Raw genomic sequence first — 26,131 nt, forward strand, 5'->3', positions numbered from 1 at the left:
CGAGAATACAATAAAACCCAGTGTTCTGGTTGCAATGGCGCAGATACACACCAAAAAACAGCATTAATTGGAACTTCCGGTCTATGGGAGCTTTAACAACTATAAGTAATGTGCACATGTTGAAAAAAAAAAGGAGAATATTTTACTCCTTTTACACCACTGGTCATGGCAGGGAGAAAGGCCCATGCAAAAACCACACAACCAAAACAGAAGCTGGTTATGAAGGTCAAGCATATGACACGGATGACGACATGATACCATGTTATAACAACTGCCAAAGTTAATAGCTGTTTTTAATGGCCGTTTCACTCCAAACGACGGCCTTAGGTGGGGAGATATGGATGGATCAGTCATCAATACTGGCTCCTTTTCTTCCCATATAAGCTCATTTCCACTAATGTGTGGAATTTGGCCCAACATGCTTTTTGGTTTGCTCTCTGCAAATACAGCTGAACAACATTAAAGTTTGTTCTGCAAGTCCGAGGCATGCAAATGTTGCCCAGCTGAATCTGCAGAGAATTACACAAAGCTAATTTTTTAAACCAATCATTTTTCCCTGAGATGATTCAGTGTAATACTGACTCCTGCGCTCCAAAACTTATTTAAATCAATTCATGTGGTTTTCTCTGCGGCAGGTTTCAGGGCATGTATGTGAAAAATGAAAAAGCAAAACAGGGAAGAGTAAACAAAAATCAAGACTGCATTCACAATTTGCATCACGGTGCCAATTTAGCCCAGAGAGAGGCAGAATAAATTTACACCAGAGCAGCTGTTGCAGGCTGACGTTACCAAAAAACAGCTGTGAAAGCTTCTGAAATTCAATGCAGATGTTGTAACTAAAAATAAACCCATGTGTACTGAAGTCAAAGGAGGGAAAAAAACAGAAGCAACTTGGAAGAAGTACAAAAAAAATAAAAACAACGCTAAATGAAAGTAATTATGGAAATCAAAAGGAGGACTGACTTGGGCAAAGTCCATGTGAACTTGGTACTGCTCTGGTAGTATTATGAGTGATCCAAACCTCCCACTGCTACATGGCTGTTGCCCAGCAAGTGCATGAAAAGGAAAAATAACTGGTTTCTTTATGTGCCATGCAACTGGCAGTCGTAGCCTTTTTAGGGTCTCCAGTAAAGAACACATGGAATTAATCCAGCTGGAAGTAGCACCATGCAAAGTCTGTAAGGGCTGCGTCCCCACCCAACTAGGCTACACACCGAATCTGGTGGTCACTGTGAGATCGGAGACTAAAAGTCAATGAAGAAACAATGAGGGGGAAATGATGGGGAAAAGTAATGCGATATAGTAAAAATATAATACTGTGAATGTTTTTACTTTATTCGACTTACTAGGATTTCATTTGTGCAGTAAAAGTAAAAAGGAAGTTTTTTATGAATGCTTTTTTTTTATTTACTTGGGTCATAATTTAGTATTTGAGGCAAGTACCTGATAAAGTGAGTACCTAGCATCCTAAATGTCTATATTGTGTTTATCTGACTAAAATTGAAATTGTACCAGTGTAAATTGCACTTCTCAAAGTCGGACTGTGCTGTAATTCCCATCCCTGCCTTAAACAAAGAAATACTAGAATCCAGAACACGCACCCAAAAAAAAGATAACGACAAAAACAAGGCGAAATTTCAGGCAGGTACGTTTTCTTTTGGACTGCCAAGGAAACAGATTTCATCTTAAAACAGAAGCCACAAGCTAAACCGGGAACAGCCTCACACTAACAAGCTGAGAAGGGGCCACAGCGCCACCATTACACGACTCTTTTAAGCTCACAGCTGATGGTGTTCGAACCAAAAACGTGGTTTCTTTGTTTGCTTTATTACTTTCTGAAGACTCTACGACCCTTTCCTGCCCCACACCCATTTGTCGAAGAAGTAAATGTTTAGTAACAAGTCACAAATATGTTGAAAGAGACGCCAACTAATCTCTGAAAACAGCTGGGTGCTGAAAGTCTTTAGCGTACATTATTCTAACAGGAGGAAAGTGCATTTGTTGGAGACTATTTCCAGACACAGATTAGTTTTGGGAATTAGGGTTATTATTACGGTACCGTATAAGCTTCACCAGCTTCATTTATTTTCTGTGTTTCTTTCAGATACTGCGAGTGGAGTTTATTCTAGAGACTCCACGTGTTGGTGAAAGTTTACATTTATAAGGTTTTTCCGACCACGAGCAGAGGCCTAATCTGTGCTATCTTGAACATATGCGAGTCTTCATTAGTTCCACCATTGTTTTTAAGGTTGCTCTAATGGGGAGACTGCTATTTTTTTATGTGTGAAGAAATGGAACCCAACTGAAACGAACGACGTGATAATGGATGGAAAAAAAGTAGAGCTGTAACATTCATCGATTATTTATCGATTACTTAATGAATCGTCAACTATTTTGATAATCGATAATCTTTTTGTAGCTTTTTTCATGATTAAAACTAGATTTTTGATTGTTTTAGCTTCTTAAATGGGAATATTTTTTTGTTGCTCCACATAACAAAGAAATCATTTTCTGACATTTTATGGAACAAACGATCAATTGATTAATGGAGAAAATAACCGACAGATTATTCGATTACAAAAATAATCGTTTGTTGCAGCTCTAAAAAAAAGGGTAACACTTTGTATGAGGTACCGTGAGGCACTTCCTGTCTGAGATGAACCAGGTGCTTCAAAATGATAATGATGATTTTTGATTATATTCATTAAGGCACTTAAGAACGTTTTATTACATATATCTATACATACTCTGAAGTGCGCCATTAATAAAAGTCATATTTCTGCATGTGCTGTCTTTAATCTTCTACCATTGAATAGGAACAGGATCAGTGCCTTCATTATCTTTAAATGAAGCCATCACTTATTTAGAGGGCCTTTTAATAGCAGTGTGTGTTATAATGGATTTAATGTGGAGCTGCAGAAAGTACGTACAACATCCTCTCTTACTTTTAACAGCAGTTATGAGGAAGTAAAGTGTTACTGAGGGGACGAGACACAGAGAGAAAATCTCACCTTATTTTTTCCACATTGAAAAACACAAGAAGGACCTTTAACCTCTTATATACTGGAGGTCAGGAATAGTGCAATGGGGAGGCAGCCCGTGTTAAAAAAAAAAGGGGAAAAAAAGTGCACCTCACACATACAGCAACAGCACAAAGACAGACCGTGACCGCCTGGGTGGAAAAGTATTTGGTATTAACTGGCCAAAATGCTCTGGGTCTGACTGATATCTGCTCTGACTTTATTGCTTACTGAACCTGAGCAGTAAAAAAAATCTACCTTACTTAGAAGAGCGGAGGAGAGGTTTATTTGCAGCAGAGCATCAGGGAAAAATAAACAGAGCTATGACGCTCCAGCTCTTTATATGGATGTTGTAGTTATTGTTGAGCACAGTGTTAGCAAAATGCAAATAAGGGGCTTGTGTACATGGGGGAAACTGAGAAATGTATTACTCCTTTAATAAAGGATCCAGTAGAGGAGAAATGGAAACGTGGAGATAAGAAGGTTTTAGCATTAAGAAGAGGAATACAGGAAGATACAGGAAGAACAGGCCAAGGCTAAATAATCTATATCTTTCTTTTCTTTTAACATAGTTTTTGCATCAATTAAAAACTTTTCCTGCAGCTCCCACTGTCAGTCTGTGCCCATTTCTAATATCAGGTTTATGACTACATCTCTATGGGGGACCAAAAATGACCAAATAATAAATAAATAAATAAATAGATACATAAATAAATAAATAAATAAATAAATAAATATGTGAAAAATACAGAAATAGCCCTTTTCATGATGAAAATGTATATATATTTTTTGTTTACTTATTTAAATATTTATATTTGCATTTATTTATTATTTTGTCATGTTTGGTCCTCCATACATCACAGATATGAGCAGTGAAAGGAAACCTCCATTGCCATTCTTTTCATGTTAAATGAATATCATCCGTCTCATAAAAGAACAACAATCAGCTTCCTGTTTACATGGCGAGCTCTGATAGTGAAGCAGTAAAACTCTTTTTTATCTAAAAAACACAAATTAAAATATTGTATTATTTTGGTGTCTAATATAATATATTTCCCTTTTTAACTATTAAGTGCCGCTAAAACGATGCACCTGTGTAACACAATAGACAGAGACAGAGGATTCATGTCAGACCCTTAAGCCAGCAAGCTGTGAATAAGCACCTAATAACAGTCAAGGATCCGATTAATGGAACCCTCCCGGTCACAGTGGGCGCCTTTGTACACTGATGTGTGAGGATGCTCAGGGTGGGATTATGGGAAGGAAAGGTACCTGGGACGGTAGTGGGCTCTGGAGCTGTTCTGAAGGAGAGGATTCCCGGCTCAGACCTGCCCTGCTGGTTTACCGCCACCACGTTAACCTCGTACTCTGTGTCCCAGTCCAGGCCGTTCAGCACCACGTGCTCACTGCCGCGAGGCAGCCTGATCTCGGGCTTCCAGGCGGACACATGCTTCTGAGGAAGGAAAGCGACGGGGGCAAGCATTACAACCCGGGTGACGGAGTGAAATTGGGGTCAGTCTACTGCAGGGAAGAGTCGTTCAAGATCATTTGAGAACGACCCTCGTTTTTCAAGCTGTTTGCCGGAGATAAGACGAGTGAATCGTTGATAACCTAACATACTGCACGAGCAGAGTTCACAGCATAATTTCTCAGAGCTGCTTGTACAGCCAGATTATCTTGGCCTGAGGAATATTTGCAGCACAAATCTGTGACGTGAGAAAGAGCTGTGAAATGTACAACTATTTGATTGATACCCAACCTAGACAGCCTAGGAGGAAACGATATTTACAGTGTCGCATATTTGCTGTTTTATATGAGATGATCAGTGACTATAATGAGCACAAATAATGACCCGCTGAGCTACAATTTACACTGTCTGCAATATTTGTTGGTATACACTACTATTCAAAAGTTTGGGCTCACTTGGAAACGAACACTAAATGAATCAGAAATACACTCTATACATTGTTAATGTGGTAAACAACTATTCTAGCTTCAAACCTCTGTTTGGAATATGTACATAGGTGTACAGAGGCCCATTTCCAGTGTTCTAATGGTACATTGTGTTTGCTAATTGCATTAGAAGGCTATTGGATGATTAGAAAACCCTTGTACAATTATGTTAGCACAGCTGAAAACCCAAAAAAATGGTATAGATGACCCCAAACTTTTGAACGGTAGTGTATAACCTGAGACTATTTTACCCACCCATAGGTTTATGGCCTTTGTGTGTACTCAAACACACACAGTCAACATCCGCTGGTAAGAAGCCAGTGTGTAAACATGGATTAGTGCTCGATCTGTCAAAAACACTAATCCTTTCTGTCGACAAACATCCCCCCAAAAAAACTATTCACTTTAACTTAGGAGAAAAAAAATACACACAAACTACTGTCTTAGCTATTGTATGAAGTGGTAAGAAGAACACAACATTTGCAGAACAGCAAAGTAGTACAGCACAGTATACTCACAGCCTTGTATTTGACCAGGTAATGTTGAATGGGTAAACCGCCATCGTCCTGTTTGATCCAGTTGACCTTAAGAAAATTGCCCCTGTTATTGGCCTTGGCCTCTAGTTTCGGGGCAGTGGGTTCCCCTACACAGAATAAACCAAAAAATTAGGATTAGTACGCTCTCTTTTTTTTTACACAAACATGCGTCTCCTTGACACGTGTCTAACGTTCCTAATCCGCTGCCGTCTTCAAGGTCAGGGAGCTGAAGGTTGAGTTACTGACTGGTTTGACTTTTGAAATTGATTGCCAGTGCAACCTACGGGGTTAAAAGAAGATTGGTTTTGTAAAAAAAAAAATAAAACTGGTAAAAGCATGACAATCAGGGGACATTGCAGATGTTCAGGACTGTCTTTGGCTGGCCTGATACAACAGAGGTCTTTGTGCTGCCATGTGGATCTGTAAGTCGTTAAAGGATAAAAACTTGATTGTAGACTCCCCCCCTGATAACACACTAACGTAGCCTATTTTCCCATTTTCTTTACGAACATTTGCACACTTAGCTTTCCTGTTGTGTTACATTTCAATCAATACTCCACCCACATCCATCTCTTGATGATCAATCTCTCAGCGTCTGCCGTCTTGAGCAGCGGCCGTAAAAAGGTTTTACGGCGTCAAGGACTGACGAGTGAGTTGTGTACCTGTGTATCTGTGCTTTTTTTGAAAAATGTTAGCGTTTGAAATGTTCCGGACAAACAACACGGACAAGGGCGAGGCCGTGGGAGGATAAATCTGATTCTATGGACATTTTGATACTTGTCAGGAAAAAGTTTGCAAACCTAAGACGACATGTACAAGCATCAGTCTTTGGACTAATGCATGATCAATGTTGCCTGACAAGGGCCTTTAGTGGTGTGACTTATGAGTATTGTCTCTGGTGTTGTTGAAACACCTAGCCCTGACCTTTATACACATACATATATATATATGTGTGTGTATAAAGGTCAGTTTGGATGAATGAGTCTGACACTGACACAAAAGACTAATGTTTGTTTCCTTTTTTCTGCCAATACTTGTTTCTTTTCGAGCTGAAGCAGACAGTTTAATGCCTTAAACGTGTCATTATGAAGTTAAAACTGATTGAAGAGCATAATGGCAAGAGGGAAACAACACAATCTGTGTTTATATTGATCTGGTGCGAGCTTCGCTTTCCCTGTCTTATTATCTGTGCCACCGGGACAGGGTTTTACCCCGGGAAAAAAAATGACAACCCGATTTAGGCCACATGGGAATTGCATTATGTTCTCAGCCTCACCTGGAAGGAACAATTGTTTTTGTGTTATTTCTCAACGTAGTCTCATTCAAAGACAATACACATGGCCGGCTGAAGGCTAAGCTTTTCTATCCCTCAGCAGAAGACGATACGTCTCTGAAAATGGCAGCCACTCAAGTGGGATTTTGGTCGAACAGAAGTTATATGGTACCAGGTTGGGGCGCGCGTTAGTCTGCAGAAAACACTATTTTGATTCCACTTGGATTGTAGGTACATAATCCCTGTAACACTTTGGTGGCGTGCTCTGGATTTGACCGTGGAAGAGTTACCATGGAAACTTGCTTGAGTTTATATGAGGAAGTCTGGTATGGTACCCATAAATAAGGATAAGGAATACAAGGAAACACAAATGAGGGAGAACTCCTGGTGAGAAATCAGTGCTACTGAATGGAGACTGACTGAGTGGAAGGCAAGGCTGATGCCAACCCAGCAGAAGCGAGGACTTGTACGGACATGCAGAAATGTAAAGCGGCTCTCCTTCAGATGGGGGACTCGGTAATAGTAGAGCAGATTAGCAAAAAAAAAATCATTCACAAGTGGAAAGAAGCACCAACATTTGACTGAATGACTATCTCTCCTAATGATTTACAAATATATTACACAGTTATGAGTTGTGCCTTATTTTCCCTGAGCCTGAAAACCTTTTGAGTACTAAGGCCAGATTTATACTCTTTTAAACAACACTTTTAAAAGTGCTGAGTGACAGAAAAGGACATACAAAGGTCACTATCCTCTCTTACGACGCAGACACTGTCATAGTTGTTTGCTCAGTGGTCGTTTTCATTTCAAATTTAAAATCTCATCCTTTGATAACTTTGCATCATCAGTTCAAGCAGTGTTATATAGAAACAAATAAACAATGGTACCGACCAATGAACAGTCACTGTTGCATATCAAGCCAGCACTTTGAGAGTATTTGATTATCACAGAGAGATATCGGGTGGTGTATTCCTTTGTGTGTCCGCCTCAAAACCACTGACTGAGGTGTTGTTCTCCTTGAGGCTCCTCATTATCTGCTCTGCCCCCCCCTGAGTAATGACTGCTAGGTCGCCGGATAATGAGCTTGTAAGCCTTGATTGGATATGTTGCTCTATTACTTTTAATAACGTTTACATAATCTTGTGGGAAGGCGGGTCAAGGTGTTGTGTTTGCGTGGTGGAGAGATGGCTTTTTGTCATGCTACTGTATACGGTAAGGTCTGCCTGGGAGGAGTCGACAAAGCCAGAGTCATCAATTAGGTACAAGGAGGCTACACACTGTTAGCCTTGTTGTTTTCTCATTAAACCAACTATCGCATCACGTATGTCGAACCCTTTTTTTCCCTCATGACAACAAGGCTACGATGAAGAGTTGAAACTGTATCGTATTTAACGTGATTGAGATAAATATTTAACATTTCAAACATCATTATCAGTGGTTTTCATGAATATGCATGAAGGCAATTGTCTGGCTAAGCGCTGCATTCGGGGTGGTGAGAGTGACAGATGCTCGAACGTGAATAAAACAGTTACTAACAGCTGCAAAGACACAGCGGCGCACTGTATTGTTAAAGAGCATCGTTCTGGGTTAGGTGAACATTTCTGAGGATAAAAAGACAGAGAGAAAAAAGAGAGAGAGAAGAGGTGGTTTGATATGAGATGCTCCACCATGCAGGCTGGAAACTGTGGGTGTCGCTACAGCGGAGGCAACAGGTGACCTCACTGACACACGACTTATATCGTGATTTAAAATCACAAAAAACTATTTAAATGATCCAGTCTTCTGCTGCACGTTATACTGAATATTATAAAGTACAGCTGGATTTATCTTATCTTTTCTGTGTGACCTTGAGTTAAGGAAGGAGGGCGGGGTGTGGGGGGTACATCGGAGACAGAGACACATGCAAACAGGACCATCGAGTAACACCGGAACGATGAGAAGGAGAGTGCAACGACAGAGAGGAAATAAACTTGCATGCTGCAGTTAATGCCATGCTGTGAGTCCAAATCATTAAAACACTCCAGACTACTGTAATTATTAAGAGAAAAGGAAGAAAAAATGAGCTGTACGGAGGTGAGAACTACTGCGTGGTAATGTGTGCAGTGCAGTCATAATGATGTTCTTATGATGTGTCCGCAGACCGTTATGTAAAATAAAATAAAATGGAAATGAAATCATAATTAAATTATTATACTGTCAAATCTTTGACATTATAATGAAGATTACCATTCACACATAAGGGGAAAAAACATGAGAACTGAACTATCACTTCTTTTTTCTTGATTATCGTGTATATAATGTAGCACATGAATACTTTTAATAAATTTGCCAAACAAAATAATACAAAAAATTTTTTTTTTTGCTTTGCCTTTATGAGTCATAAAAACACAATAATTAACTTATGTGAGTCGATCCCAATTACTGTATCATATACATTATACTGTATGTTGCGTCATTTAAATCCACAACAACTAAAATTAACCCTCATTTTTGCACGGTTTAAAAAGTCAAATATCTTAATTTTAAATGAACAGTATATTGGATCCTCCCTGAAGAGATACAGGATAAAAAAATAAGTTTATAATGTTGATTTCAATCAGCTTTTAGTGAATTAATTGGCTATAAATCAGTGTGACTGCACAATATGACACATAGCTTATGATGTATTTTAGCCATTGTATATTTACACATGCTAATGTGTAAATCATACTGTATGTTGCGTCATTAAAATCCACTACAACTAAAATTAACGCTCATGTTTGCACGGTTTAAAGTCAAATATCTTAATTTTAAATAAACACTTTATTGGATCCTCCCTGAAGAGATACAGGACTTAAAAACAAGATTATAATGTTGATTTAAAACAGCTTTTAATTGGCTATAAATCAGCGTGACGGCACACTATGACACATAGCTTATGATGTATTTTAGCTATTGTATATTTCTAATGTGATTAAAGGAGCAGAAATGAACTACTTTGCAGTCTACGATGGGAAATGGGCGAAAAGCATCGTAGTTGGCAGATGGATGAGGGAATCTGAACGATGTATGGAGGCGAGTGGAGTGAAACAGTGCATGTTTACTGTATATTTAATCATTTTGAGATGGATGGAGAAAAAAATGGCCAAACAAAAGTGAAAATAGTTGAATCTATCTATGTCTAATTAGACGGATGTTCTCAGAATGATCGGCGCTAATCTCACATGATCTTTAACTAAACAACAAAAACAGTTACCTTCTGTTGGCCAGCGAAGACGACATCATCAGCACCATGCAAGAGCCACATGACACAAGTCACATGATGTGCACGCACATGATTGGTTCAAAGGAAAATAAAGGAGAAGTGGGGTGGGGGGGGGGGCAGTGGAGGCAGGGAAGGGGGAAACATGGGAAACACAAAACAATTTTGAAATGATGAAAAACATGGCAACATAATGAACAGAAACAAAACGGGGATGTTAAACACAAAAATGACAATAAAATGAACATAAACGACAACAAAAGGAAAAACTGTGAATTGAAACACATATTTCAAATACATAATGTTGAAATTACGAAAAGCAGTTGTTTCCCGTGTGGGTTACATGTCCGCGATACGACCAAAGCTGTGCACTCAGAGTTTCCTTCTGCTGCCAGACAATCGACAGCTTTTCCTCTCGCAGACGTGTTTTTTATAGTTTTTATTTTAGATTAATTTGGATTTGCCCCAGCTTTAGCCTGACTTGTTATGACAACACAGATATAACGACAGAGGGGCACAGAGGAAACTCTGCAGCTTTGGGTATACACGACATGCACAACGACACAGCAGAAAACAATATGAACACATGGAACATCAGGAGCAGGTCTGCATCTGACGACGGCCTAAAAGCATTTTGTTACATGTGTGTCTGAGTGACGCCTCTGCGGAAAACACAACAACATGGGAGAACCTAATTTGAGCCGAGGCTGTATCTGACACAACTGTGCTCTCTACAAGAACAAATAGCTCTCCCAATCATAAGGAAAAGATGCAGCAATGCACAAAAGACATTTTCTCACTCTCCTCATAAAAAAGGGGGAAAACAAGAATGTGCATGTTGTTATCTCAGACCTTACTTTAGGTTGTTTTAAAACAATCTGTCATGATTTCACTGAACATGATCATCATAAAACTGTCGAGGGTTGCTGATCAGTGTCAGTCACCCATCTTTTATGTCAGCGGTTGCTCTGGCAACAGCATCCTAATAAGGCAAAGTGTTTTTTTTTTTCTTTCCAAAAATGTGGAAATAAACTCTTTTGCAGCAATCTCTGAGTCAGAGCTGAATCGATTCCACCATGAGAAAGTTTCAGACAGCTGTCAAGACGGTTCAAAGTCAAATGCAAAACATGGTGGGATCACAAAGGCGGCGATAGACGCTGTTGTTTACAATAAACCTTTAAAATTACTTAAGATAAACAACAGAGGAATCTGATTTACTCTGCATTAAATGCTTGTGATAAAATAACTCCTGCAATCCCTGATGCTGAATGTACATCTTACTAAGAAAAAAGTGTTGTTTTCACACTGACTATTTTATGGTGCGATTATTTTAAAGAACTATATTAAAGTGGTATAGTAGCGTGTGTAATAAAATCAGTGTTTAATGACCTTTTAGAGACCTTGACTACACATCGCTGAATATTTAATCTACATTCTCCTCTGTATCCACACGTCAGTAGGAGGTTTCAGTCGGATTCACCATATTTTGAAACGAGGAAAGAAAAACTGTAAATTCTCGATGACACACACAAAGAGCCTACACAGTCTAAGCATACAGTATGTGATGTTTACTGTGTATACACTTTTTACACCACAATCATCAGAGTCTACGCTGTGATTTGGACAAATCATGTTAATTATGCCACAAACACACACACACACACACACACACACACACACATACATACATGTATATTCTAGTGTCAGGCAGTTAGAGGGACAACAACCTTCATGTCTTTGGCAAATGTTAGTAAAATCATCATCTACGGGCAATCAATGCAGTTAGGAGAATCTAACGTGTTGCGCTGTCACTATGCTCTGCAGAGGTTTACGATTCCTCCGCCGAGCCACAGCAGCAATAAACGGACATCTACATTAACTGTGAGGCCAAGCAGTTAAGAGAAATAGAGGTGAAGAGAGAGACACACTGCACACACTGCTGGACCGGTATACTCACTATAGGCCATAGTGGTGGCAGCAATAGTGGGTGGAATCTGTGATGAAGCTGAAAGATGGTGAAAACATGGTGAGAGGAGCGGGATTTCTCCTCAACGTGAGCAACTGGGCGCTTGTAACTAATTTCAGTTTTTTTTTTTTTTTTGTGGCGTTATGAGAGAAAATGCTTTGTATGATGTTTCAGCAAGTCATGCAACAGCAAAGATAACCTATAGCTCGCTGTATAGTAGGTACGGAAGAGGATTAGGGCCACAGCAAAAAAAAAACAACATTTGAGTTCAGACTCAGAATTCCGACTTTAAACTGAGAATTCTGACTTTAAGCACTTTAAACTCATAATTCTGAGTTTAGAAGTCAGAATTCTGTGTTTTGAAGTCAGAATTCTTCTTCCTCTTCCATAGATAGGGAATATTGAGATATATACATTTTCTTGAATACTATATTTGCCCAAGACATATGGCATCATGTCCTTGGCAATACTGAGAATTGTGACTTTATTAAAACTGAAAATTCTGACCTTACTCTCAGAATTCTGACTTTAAGCACTTTAAACTCATAATTCTGAGTTTAAAAGTCAGAATTCTCAGAATAAAGTCAGAATTTTCAGAATAAAGTCATAATTCAGAGTTTTGAAGTCATAATTCAGGGTTTTGAAGTCAGAATTCTAAGTTTTAAAGTCAGAATTGTGACTTTAAGCACTTTAAACTCATAATTCTGCGTTTAAAAGTCAGAATTCGGTGTTTTAAAGCTTCTATACATTGGGAATATTGAGATATATAAAATTTCTTTAATACTGTATTTGCCCAAGACATATGGCATCATGTCCTTGGCAATACTGAGAATTGTGACTTTATTAAAACTGAAAATTCTGACCTTACTCTCAGAATTCTGACTTTAAGCACTTTAAACTCATAATTCTGAGTTTAAAAGTCAGAATTCTCAGAATAAAGTCAGAATTTTCAGAATAAAGTCATAATTCAGAGTTTTGAAGTCATAATTCAGGGTTTTGAAGTCAGAATTCTAAGTTTTAAAGTCAGAATTGTGACTTTAAGCACTTTAAACTCATAATTCTGCGTTTAAAAGTCAGAATTCGGTGTTTTAAAGCTTCTATACATTGGGAATATTGAGATATATAAAATTTCTTTAATACTGTATTTGCCCAAGACATATGGCATAAGGTCCTTGGCAATACAGGCTACAGGCTACACACACACACACAAACTCACACACACACATCAAAGTCCTGTTCCTGGGAATTCAAACTTGCAAGAATAAAAGCATATTTTATGCTTACTTTCTTTAATATAAATTGTTTAAGAGCTACGGGGAAATCCTGCAGATGCGGAGGCAAGACAGCACTCACCTGGGATGACAGGAGTCATAACAGAGCTATAAAGAGTGCTTTTATTTTCTTTCTCATACAGCGAACGTAGTTAGTCTGTGTCACAGAAATGATTCGAGGCGTACATCTCTCAGCACAACGGAGTTAATTCTGTGTTTAATGTGTGTTGAGATCTCGCACTCTTGAGACCCGATATCCTCCGCAACTTTAGCACCCAATTCCTCATCTCACTTTTATTGCGACTGTGCGTGGCGTTAACCCCGCAGCCGAGACTCAAAAAATCAAAAAATACGGTTGTATTTGCGAGCTAAATTGTTGAGGTAATCAAAACAAAGGGACACATCAATTTCCCTCATTCCGTAATGTAAGTTCATTAGCGAGAATCGTTTGGTCCGGAGATGTAAGGTAACGACAGTAACGATTAAAGATTAAACATTATGACTCGGGCGCGTGAGCGAGTCCTCGCGCGGGAGGCTTCATTAAACTGATTCATAACATTAAAAGACGGGAAAATCGACTGGTTCATTTGGAGCATTTTAGATCAATTTCGTTGTAAAGCAAATGATGGAAAGAAAATGGTTAATTGATTGATACAGACAGGAGAGAACCCGCCCACAAGGAGGTGTAATTGTAGGAATTGGCTTATATTGTGAACCTACTCAAATGTCTGTTCTCTCCCGTCTTTGTGGCATTTTTATGAGGCTTTCCTTAGATTTTCTGGATTCACCCGACAATACATAGAGACATGTACTGCAGCTGTCCTTGACCGAAGCGCTGGCCTCAGATGTGGAGCCGACTTGCTCACTTAATTGAGTGCACTATGCGAGGACTTATAGTGCTCTCCATCTCGCCCATACAGCAAAAGGAGTTTTGGGCGTATACACAAAATTGAGATGCAGCAATATCTTGTGTTTTTTTTTTTTTATTTGAATGAATTGTTTTGCGACACGCTCACGGCTTCAGCGAGTCGCTTGTTCGGGATCCCGCGGTTGTGTTCTGTGTTTGTTTAGAAGTGACTTTCACAGTTATTGCTCTCCTATTGTTTGCGGGTTCTTTACAGCAACAGCTTGCAGTGAGATTAAGGTTATAGATTTCAACAAAGTACAGCTCCCCGCATTCATCTGACGCTGGACACACATACGAGTCCAACACCCACGCTTACATACTTTTTTACTGAAGATCTGAATCAAGGCCATGTGAACTGCTGTGCACTTTAAATTCATGACGGTTCAAATAAATAACACTCAGGCACTGAAGCTTTCAGACAAATTCTGCTGGATACTATTATGTTTTTCTCCTTTCGCAGCAGTAGCACAAATACAGCAGTTAAATAAATACACGAAAAACCTGATTTCTTACATTCTTCTTAAAATCACATATAGGAATCCTGAAGATTATGCGACATAGTAGCCTGAATCACTAAAACCTGATCATTTAGGTTACAAACAAACATTATATTACTGACAAATATATTAAAATTCATAATGATTTATTTGTTAATACAGTATGAAGGTATTCTTCATTGAAGGCATTATTAAACAGTTGCCACTGAACTGATGCAGTGCACAGGTACATTATATTTTATACAAGAGAGGCATCAACATAAAGATGTTGCTAGCAAGCAATTCTCGAGAGGCACAGATACATTATCACCAAGGACTATGGTTGGGAATAACTCACTTGCTCGAGGCTGTGCGTCATACTAATGTCTCACGTTAAATCTGGAAGTGCATTTAAGCAAATGACATCTGGAAAATACGTATAAAATGCCATGAATGGGTACTAGTTTTTTATGTAAGGGAGAAAATCTATTATTTGTGGCACTGGCTGATGATTTCTGTTGGATTTTCCATTCTTTTTTTTTATTTTAACATTAGATGTTCTTGATTATAGTATTTTTAAAGGAACGTGGAGAGAATGGTCAAATAAAGAAGATGAATGCAACAGAGGTGGAAACAAGTACAGATGGAAATACAGCAGAAAACAGTGGGGGGAGCATAACAAAAAAAACTTACTTGTGAAAGAAAACCCTGAGCGGTCCAATGGAATATAGAACAGATGGGAAACCATGATGAGAAAACAATGAAACACAGAGAAAGACAGAGAGAGAAACAAAGACAATGAAATGAGGAAAATAAAATATGAGCAATGAAAGAGGGCAACTCAGTCCTGCCACATCATTTATTCACTGCTGTTTTTCACTGCCTCTCTTAACTCAGCTAAGTTAGTCTTTGGTAATCCTGGTTGAGTATTACCATCCAAATCAGAAATGCGTCTTTTAAATGACTTCATGCTCGAATGGGACTTTGGTCATGGCAGATTCAGTGTGTTCATACGAATCATAACATTTCTATCTGACAGTCTCCTTCTGCTGCTGCGCTGATGCAATAGAACACATTAGCTGACGACACTGATTTTATCGATACACATTTTACATTTCATTGCGGTAAATTATACACGAAGCAAAGTTTGAGTGTTGAAAACCCACATTCGATAGACTCGACTAAAGTAAACAAGCATTATTTTTTATCTTATCTGAGGTGAGAAAGCAGGTAGGTAAAAACAAATACAAAAAACTAATATACTAAACGATGCATATTTCAAATGCTGGTTTATTGCCTTCTAATTGTGCCAGCAACTGTGAGACGAATGGCTGAAAGATAATTGTGGCTTATTACTTTTCTTTGTGATTTTCTCATTATTCCTTTCAATAACTCATTTAACAACTTAATTGGAAAACAATCAGAAAACAAAAGTATGAAACAGAATAAATGGACTGTCTGTAGTACTCATTTATCATAGTTTACACCCCGACTTCCTGCAAATAAAATCATTTTAGATAATCCCCCCCCCCAAACTACTCTCTGTTATTTACACACAGTCTACTAATCTGTAAAAGATCTCAGGACTTGGCTTTGTAAGTATGAGGTCAACTCAACTACAAAGAATCATATCTACAATCTTAAATTGCGCATTAAGTCGACTTATCCTTTAATCCAGGTTTCCCATCATTACCCCGTGTTTGCGATAAGCAAAATAGTTTCATACTAAAGGAACAATATTGCTTTATATCTTCTTATTTTTGAGCCAGAACCAACATTGTGCTATTAAATGTACTATGTATGGAACACAAGCAAACTAATTTGCTTTAGACTCTTGTTAAAACGGTGGAATTTTAGTCTACTACCCCGTCTACTGGGGCTCAAAAAGTTGTTAGTCGAAACACATCATTTTACAAATGGATGCACATAAATAAATACAAAATTGAACCATTCAAGATGTTTTGCTCTGAGGCTGCAGATGCCACCATATATTAAGGCGGCGATGATCTGATGCCAGATTGTTTCCGAAAAACAAAATACGGAAATTGCTCGAACACAGAGAGTGACAGCAAATCACTGCAGCGATCTGGTGTTTCCTTTAAACCCGACGGAATTTAAAATCTCCTTCACCTACTGCTACTGTTCTTTGACATGCTGTCATTTCCTTGACCTCTAACTGTTGCCTTAACAACGCACACTGACTGAACTTCAACAACACAACAGTATAACCTCTTTTCCCTCCATCGCATCGAGACATCCACGTTCTGCAAAATGAAAGGAGGCGAGGTTTCGCCTTAAACGCCTTCAAGGTTCACGAGGAACGAAGCACATCATTCTGTTTATAATGATGGATGCGCGGGTTATACTTTGCAAAGTTAACGCTATTAACCATGATGATTAGAAGTGGCGATGGCGTCGTAAATCATGTTTCCTTTCTAGCCTGGATGGAAATAGCCCTGCGGTGGAGTGTTTTTGGCTTGAGAACAGAGGAGAGTAGCGGTGCAAAGCATCTGGGGCTCAGCGAGACACGAGCGGGAGCGGTGGAGTGAGCATGAGCTTCAAAGTGTTGGGAGGTCAGAGGAGCACTTACAGAGAACACGGACACGAGCTGTGAGGCCAGCAGTACTTACGGACTGGCTTGGTCTTGAAAGTGTTGGCCGGGCTGCTCTCGCCTTCACCTTTGCCGTTGACGGCAGAAATCTTGACCTCGTAGGTGGTCTCTGGTTTCAGGTGGCCGATGGTCACACTGGTCATGTCTGTTGGAAGTGATGGTGGTGGTTATTCCGTGCAGGTAAAGCAGATGTTGGTGAATCAAGATTAATCATCTTACATGATAATGTACACTATAATTCTGCTCAGGATTCCTGGACAGAATTCCTTTCTGTCCTTTTTGTGCATGAAATCTTTCCTCAGTATTATTTGGTCAATACAATTGTATTTTCCCTGAGTTTAGTGATGGGCACATTAACACGTTATGGACGGTTAATGGCGTTAATGCCACCAATGTTAACGCAAGTTAGCGCATGCCGCTTTTCCATAACAACGTCATGTTTACGTGACTCCCTAGCGTAGCGCCTCTAGAGTAACGCCAAATTAAAAAAAAAAAACACCAAAAACAGAGGCAAATACGCAGTACACAAGTACGCTGGTTATTTGTAGCGTTGCTCTTTTTGTTGGTATGAACAGAGCGTTCCAGTTCGACTGTAGGCGCGCTAACGGCGCTAAAGGAGCTAACGGAGCTAATTGGTAAACGGTGGCTGGACTCCGGTGCTGCGGCACGTAAACAGGACGTCACACGTGTCTTTTTCCGGTCAGTCGTCATGGAAACACTCAGTCATGTGTTTACGTGCCCAGCACTAATTGAGTTACATGTTTTGTATATTTCATGTACAGGTAAACTGGAATTGGATCCTAATTAATCTCCTAATGGGATTCTTCGTGGAGCACAGGTTATTACATGTGAGTACTTTGACGTGAAGCTAGATTAGGAACCCAGGGACAAACATAAAAACAGCATTTCGAGGAAAAGTGGGATTCTGCAGTTTGTTGCCACAGCTTTTACAGAACAATTAAAGACCAATTACAACAAAACTGGTGTCAAGTGTATTACACGGAGAATGCTATTAGAGAAGCCTGGAGTAGTGTGACTCTCATTCCACAATAGCTATTGCTTCAGATGTAAAAATATGCTCTCTACAGTACAATAAAAATGACCCAAAGTGTGAACCTGAGGTATTTTGTTTTTTTTCCCAGTGTCAAATAATCTAAATCTCCTCAATAAGATACACAACATTTCAATATGCAGACATTTTGGTAAGCTGGTATTTCAATTACAAACACAGTTTCCTGAATTTAAAAACCACGACTTGGCTGATAACTCAGTGTTTAATAAAGATAGTCATTTCATGGATGGAAATACATTTGGCTGTGGTGCAAAAGAGCTGAGAAACATGTTTTTTTTCCCCTTCTTCTTAATATTGGGACTTGAAATGCAGCTTAAATTAATGAGGGCAAATGTATTCACAACTCGGCTTTTAGTGCCATCGATATCAGTGCAAATATGTCACTGCTGAAATGAAGATGAGCTTTTCCAGCCAGAACGTGGACCCTGTTTTCCACAGCACAAATCACACCAAACATCTGAACGGCTAAATCAAGACTTTTTATGTGTTGATCACTGCAATGCTGCGGGAAACGACTAGTGCATAATTACAGCGCATGATTACCGCAGCATTACAAACATTTCACAAGCAAACAATCAAAAAAATAATAATCCAGTACACACGGGACGCGTTCTTGTCTGTGTGCTTGTGTGGATTTCAAAAACAATGACAGCACAATATAACAAGCTTTTATTGCCTATAAAGTCCAAAACAAAAATAACAATGAATTAACTCGACGATCTATTGACTTGTAGTCGATCAAAAGTTTGGGGTCATTTAGAAATCTTCTTTTTGAAGGAAACGCAAAATTTTTTCAATGATTATAACATGAAATGAATCAGAAATACACTCTATACGTTGTTAATGTGGTAAACGACTATTCGAGCTACTATTTTAGCCTATACGATGATTAGAATACCCTTGAAAACAGTTTTGCCGGTTATTTAGGGAAAATTTAATATTTTGAATAAACATCATTATTTCTAATCTCGTCAATGTCTTGACAATATTTTCTATTCATTTTGCAACTCTTTTAATTAATAAAAGTGTGGCTTTTACTGGAAAACACAACAAATTGTATCGGTGACCCCAAACTTTTAAACGGTCATGTATATATATATATATATCAGTATTATGATGACTTATATTGTTGTGCACAGCTTCTCCCGACTTCAGAAGTTTGATGCCACTTAAAATTCAGCAAAACTTCAAGTTGACAGATGATGGTGGAATCAAAACATTTTGTCCCCATTACCAGCGCATAATGGTTATAAATAATCATGATCCCAATATTGATCAAAACGAGTTATAATTACCAAACAACTGCAAAGGCCCTGGTGAACCATTCGTTACTGTATGATGTCATTTATATGTAAATTACAAAATGAGAACTCATATTTTACAAGAAACAATTTAGTGTACTTCAGTTTGACTTTCTTCCCAGAACAGAAACGTAGATTGGAGAATTTCTACAGCGCAACCTGAACCTGAACCACCAGGGGGCCTCGTCCTACACTTCAGAGTATGGCTGCTGTCATAAATGAACCTTGTTCACACCAATCAATGGACTAAAAAATATATATTTTTTGCTTCAGCCGCTCGAAAAGACGAGGATACATTCACGGAAATGAGAACAGAGCTTAAAGGCAAAACATCCCTGACATTTTATTCAATAAATAATGTCCTAAAAAGTGTTTGTATACTGGGACGAGGGCAGTAGATTGACTGAAGGACAAAGTTGAGGACACGTCTGATATCTGTTATCCACATGCAATCACATCACTGAGGACAGACGTCAATACCGGGTCAGAACGTGGCTGCAATCGACCTGGTGTACTGTCACATTTTACCTGTCAAGTTGTGTATGTATTTAAACGGCGTAATACGGAGCCGTCGTGATAAGAACTGCTTTAAAACTGTCCATTAATACAACAAGAAATGGGTTCAGTGAGAGGGTGAGTGGCACAGACCTTTGATGTTTGTTTCTGTTGGAACGGCATCGTGGTTATGTTTCGATGTGGATGCAGCGATGTAGTCGGTATCTTTGGTAACACACTGTGTGTGTGTGGGTGGGCGCATGTGTTTTGCTTTATGTGTATGGCTGCATGACAGCAGGCTCTGGGGCTCTCGAGCTGACAGTGAAGCCCTTGTCACCCACTGACTGATACGTCCCACGTGGCAAAACAGGACAAGAACCGTCCAGATTTTGTAAAAAAAAAAGCGACAATCCCCCGAGTGGGACGGTGGATATTATCTCGGACCTGTCAGTGTCTGGGGCTGACTGTCATTTGGGCTGCACTCTGTTCCACCTTTCTCCTCTTGACATCAACTACTGTCATGTTTGGATTAACTGTTGTTGCTGGCAGAGTGTGTTTCTCTATCATTTCGGCCAATATTTCTTTCATGTGGGAGCTGAAGAAACAGATCACAAACATAAAACAACAAAGGTGCAAGTGATACGTGTGGCGAATCTTAAAAGATACATGCCCAGGAAACACCGACACAAAATATAAAGACTTTTAACTTCTTTTGTGATCACGCTGCTTCATTAAAAGTTCATTTTATTACCTTTTTGGGGGGGGATTCTATAGACGAGGTGGGACTAATTCAACTCTGAGCAGAAATCTCTATCTCAGCAGGAGGTTTGCAGCAACTGATGAAAAAATATGATCCGAGATAATAAAGCTGATAACGATTTATTCCTGTATGAGACTCTAACTCTCGCGTGTTTCACCTGAATCCAATTATGGTCTCCTTCTTTGTATGTTTAGTCTCTGTGCTCCTTCATTTATTATTCCGTGAGATCGACGACACATTTCTTGTTTAATATAACTGCAAATCAGTTACTTTTACAGGATCAGACATCCAAATACTTTCTGGTGGGGAAAGAATAATGACTCACCATCCTCAGCGTTATACTCTTTGCCAGTCCAGTCCTGGCCAGTCAAACGCCATTCCACTCTGTACTTGATAATGGGCACGCCGCCGAGAGAATCTGGCTCCTCGAACTCCACCACCGCTGTGCTCGAGAAAGGTTCCACCTGTATGATTTCTGGCGATGATGGCACCTCTGCAACAGAGAAGACACACGTTATATAAAATCAGTCACGCAAAATGAATAAAACCATTCATTCCATGTAATAAAAGTTCCAATTTACACGTTCTCTCTTTGACCACGAAGACAGTAAACGACATCAAGTAAACACTTTCCATATGAAGGCACATTTTGGCGTCGCTAAGGTAACATAACATGACAATCCGTGTATAGTTCGTTCTTTGGTTATTCGGTTTCTAAACTAAATCGGAAAAACAAACAAAATGCATCTGTTTTTCCGTTTTTAAACCAGAACAGAAAAAAACAACATACACGGATTCATGACAAACATGGTTCTGTTTCATTACGTCTAAGAGAGAAGGGATTAAATCCTTCAGTTGTAGAATGCGATTCAGATACATATTCCATCTGTGTATTCAATGTCTTCATTTATTTTTCAAGTTGCCCACACGTTGAACATCTTTACCCCAAAGTTAACCATTGTGAGCGCAGATAAGATGGAAAATGGCACCTTTTAAATGTATCATCGCCTCACTGAGAGACTGCGGTGCTATGAGCCTTATCACTAAATTACACTGCAAAACAAACTGGGAGTGGGAGAAACCGAATCCTCTGAGGGACTTGATTCTTTTTTGATTGCATTCTAAAAATGCGATTCTGACAAAACTCACAGACGAAACACATTTCTCTGTGCTCATAACGGTCAAATAGGATGATGAAAATCTTAGTTATTGTTATATCGTGAAATGAAACACTTGGTATAGACGTCTCACTGTTGTGTGAGAGAACCCTTCATAAGGAAATAAAAATGATAACAGTTACGTCAGTTTTTTTTTTCCTCCCCAGCTTCTGTCTGTGTGGTTTTGGCTGGTAGTGAACTGTGTTTAATAAAAAGCGTCAGGGTCTTGCCAATGCAACACCTACTGATATGTGCTGCTCCAAATCAGCAGCTTTCAAGACTGAGCTGCATGACGTGCCTTTATACTGCCCCAAAGCAGCAACAGCTCTCACTCTCGTGTACTTAAAAGATAAGACGGAGTCAGGTCACAAGAATGAAGTGCCCTGCAGAATTTATCATTCTTCTGAAGACACTGTAAAAAAAAAAAACCTCCTACAAGCAACGAAGGGACCTGTTTTGATCTCAGCGTGGTAATCAGTATGCCGTGTACGCTTCCTGTACATCCATTCAATTTGGGTTCTAACGTGATATCCTAATCACGTTAGACACGGCATATTCAACTCATGCTTCCCAGAGGATGATTCTTAATGAATAAAATTTCCTCTTAAGAAAATCAATCACAAATCAATCCGTTTTTTTTTTTACATTACTGATCATGTTCACGTTCTCCAGGGTATGAACCCCTTTGATTACAACGTGCACGTGTTCTCTTCTTTTTTCTGTTTGCAACAGCAGCAATGAAGCAGTTTTTTTGCTGCACTTGTGAACCAGCGACTATTGATCGCAATCACGGCGTTAATGAACACTGCAGACTCTGAAAGACACGACTGTAGACTTCAATCTGACTTTAATACTTTCACTGAAACCTCATTTGGTACAAACTTAAACATTTGAAACCAAAATGAGCATATGTACATCATTTGGGCGTCCATCCATCGATTTTCTTCGACTATCTCACACCTATGGTCAATTTAGAGTTTCCAATTTACCTCATCCCCATATTGCATGTTTTCGGACTGTGGGAGGAACCTATTGTTATCCTTCAGATTATTATCATATCTGTAAAAGAGCGAACTCGTCCAATTTGCCACGAAACAGCACTTCGGCATACGTGATTGAGTTCCACCGAATATTTCCGGAACTTGGCGGGAAGACCATGGCCTCTACTCAACAGGATGTCAGCCTTTTTTCATTTTGGCGTCCATTTTGGTGATTTGCACCCTACGTAAATGAGCTAGACACATCAAAGTCGAAAAGTTGTCAGGTCGGGGAACTGCTGCACTCCCTGACTGTGTGCAGTCCTAGTTATTATTTACCTAATTTTAAATAAATGTCTCTGTTTTTGTTATTAATAGATTACTTTTGCATCATAAATGCGATATCATTTTGCAATATTGTGAACAGTTGATTTTTTACTGACTTTTTGCTCTGGAGGCCAGCCCCCTCTTGACCACACTAGACGCTCATTGGCCCCCAGGTCATTTTACTTTGACACCCTTGATTTAGAGAGTCCAATTTGCCTAATCTCCAAAGCTGCATGTTTTTGGACTGTGGAGGAAGTGCTAACTACTACAGCAACAGGGCGGCCCTATCAGTTGTGGGTAAAATAAGGTGCACGACTTCTTCAACGCTTTCCGATTGTCACGTCCCTTGGCGCTGGCTGACAGACACACAGGGTATCATTCCACTTCTGAAAGAGACGCACCAAGCCTTCAATTGACTCCAGTGTAAAACAACTGGTGTTGCATTTAGATGCTCAGAGCAGAGCAGTGTTAGAATACAAGTCAGAGTAAGAGATGAGGGTTAGAGACCAGGGCATGTAAGGTGACGTAAGGTGACGCTGTGGGCCGTCACAGAGTATATGACACTCTTGGAATGAGCACAGGCTGGACTTCTTTCCATTTGCAGGAGCAGATGTGCTCGCATTCCTGTGTTTTCAGGTTCAATATCACAAATGTTCCACAAAGTGTGTCAGAAAACGGGCAACACAACAAAAGAGAGCACAATGGAAACCCATAACACATTTGTACCTTTCACCTCAGTCCATCTTTCAGACTATACGCACATTTAGACTGCTGTTTGAACTTTGTGCATCACAACATTGTGCAAAATAAGTGCAGAGAGAGCCCAAATGTATCATGTTTACGAGAATGACACGTTTCCATTATGAGCAAGCCAGAGCAAGAGCTGATAAAAAAAGCTGTCTATTGCGAGGTCCTTTGACTTGGGAGTGAATGACAATTACATCCATTCCCATTACAGAAAATAGCCAGACGTTTGTGGTGGTTCGTGTTTGTGTTTTTGTGCAGCGGAAAATGGGTTTAACACTCTCGGTGCTAAAATGAGACAGAATAAACTAATTACTGCTCCATTCATGTATGTTTTCAAAGCGCAGCCGCTGTACAAAGAGTACGCACCGCAGAACAGCAAAACCATGAACGCGCCAAACAATTTCTGATGTTACGTCATACAAAAGGGAGCTGCTTCATGCTACATGTCAGACTTTATTTTATTACAGTGGAAAATAATGTGTTAAGACACAGAGTGGACTCCGCTGCATTCAACGCCTTTATTAAACGTTAAATGCTTCAAAGTAACTTAACAGACTGTCAGAGTTATGCAGCAAATGAGAAGGCAAAAATGAAAACTCCTCAAAGGACCGACAGTTATATTACAGTACATTACAGTATATTACACATTTGCAGCAGAGGTTGTCTGTCCAATTACTGTGAGCTCACTGTATTTAGTCGAGGTCCTGAGTGACCTACCTCCTCTAATGGGTCCAAAACAGTTTACATTCTAAATGAAGCTTACGAAATCCAATCTTTAGAACTTAAATAACAATTTCAGTCAAATTCAGCCTGCCTAGTCTCTGTTGTGCAGCGCCTCATTATGGTCTGCATGCTCTGACTTTTAAGACACAGAAAGGAAGGGAATACAGTGGAAATGCCATATTTATGTACGTGTAAATATAGATAGGAAGGTGGTCTCAGACCTCTGGACTACACTGTAAATATATTTCACACATGGTACCCTCACTGGTTTCTGAGTGCCTAGAGAATTGACTTTAAAGTTTTATCCATAACATCTAATGGACCTTGCTTGTGGTTTTATTGCTGCGCTCTAAAAGGTCTGGGGATTCATCTTGACCTTGGACCAGACATTTGGTTGTGGGTGGCTGGGACATAAAGTATGACTGATGATGACTGAAATGGGAGGGCAGAAGTGAGGATGATATTGATTGTATACTATACTGATTTGTTTTGGGTTGAGTCGTCAAGTTTAGATGTTATTTTCATTTAAACTGGTTATATCATCCTTATTTCCTGGAAAATGAAATCCACTACAAACCTTTCAATGGCACTGCATAATAATAAATGACTTATAAACCATTTAAAATGTGGTAAATAATTAATAAAAGTATATAAAAATCATGTTATAAAAGATATTAAAAGGCAACAGAGATTTGTTGATTGCCAAATAGTGAGCCCACATGTACATGTATGGTGCTTCATCGAAGATTTACTGAGTCGCTAACTAGAATTTAACTACCATCAGAATAACTTATTCATGAGCAGAAGTCACTTAGGAAGATTGATGAGCTCGAAGTCGTGACAGGATCCTCAACTAGTCTTTAAATATTCAGCAATGATTTACAAAGTGTTAGCAACATAATGTGCAGTGGTGCTCTTTTCAGTCAACAAACCTGCTTGGATGAGAAGGAATTCCTTGGACTCGGTGCCCATCAAATTTGTCGCCGTGCAGTTGTAGCTCCCAAACTCGTACTGAGACTCAGGGGTGACCTGCAGCGAGGAAGAGAAGAAAAAACTTATGACGCAAATCATTAGTTTGTAATGATTAGCAATTGGTTTACTGCAGTGAAGCGAGCAGCTAAGTCATGGCTTATCTGCAGTGATTTATTTGAAGGGTGGTCAGCGTGCAGGCACAAATACATCTATCGTCGAGGACTAATCATCACCCGCTTATTTATTAACATCAATATCAAGCACTGCACTTAACAAATGATCTACTGTTCTAATCCTTCATTCAGTGTTACTTCATCCTTTTATTATTCATAACACTCAGTATTCT

At 39.3% G+C, this 26,131-nt stretch overlaps 1 protein-coding gene across 1 annotated transcript in view; it reads right to left on the reverse strand.

The window, feature by feature from the left end:
• The window catches only part of ncam1a (neural cell adhesion molecule 1a), a gene marked incomplete at both ends in the record, with an annotated part of 231,176 nt that overhangs the window by 19,710 nt on the left and 185,335 nt on the right, over nt 1-26,131 (reverse strand). The window contains 5 exons of the mRNA XM_083890080.1: nt 4,293-4,473; nt 5,492-5,616; nt 17,274-17,399; nt 21,208-21,375; nt 25,746-25,842. Of these exons, the coding sequence (XP_083746206.1) occupies nt 4,293-4,473; nt 5,492-5,616; nt 17,274-17,399; nt 21,208-21,375; nt 25,746-25,842 (697 nt within the window). The remainder of the gene's footprint in view (nt 1-4,292; nt 4,474-5,491; nt 5,617-17,273; nt 17,400-21,207; nt 21,376-25,745; nt 25,843-26,131) is intronic.

Source organism: Microchirus variegatus (genome assembly GCF_963457635.1).
Source record: "Microchirus variegatus genome assembly, chromosome: 5".
NCBI lineage: Eukaryota > Metazoa > Chordata > Actinopteri > Pleuronectiformes > Soleidae > Microchirus > Microchirus variegatus.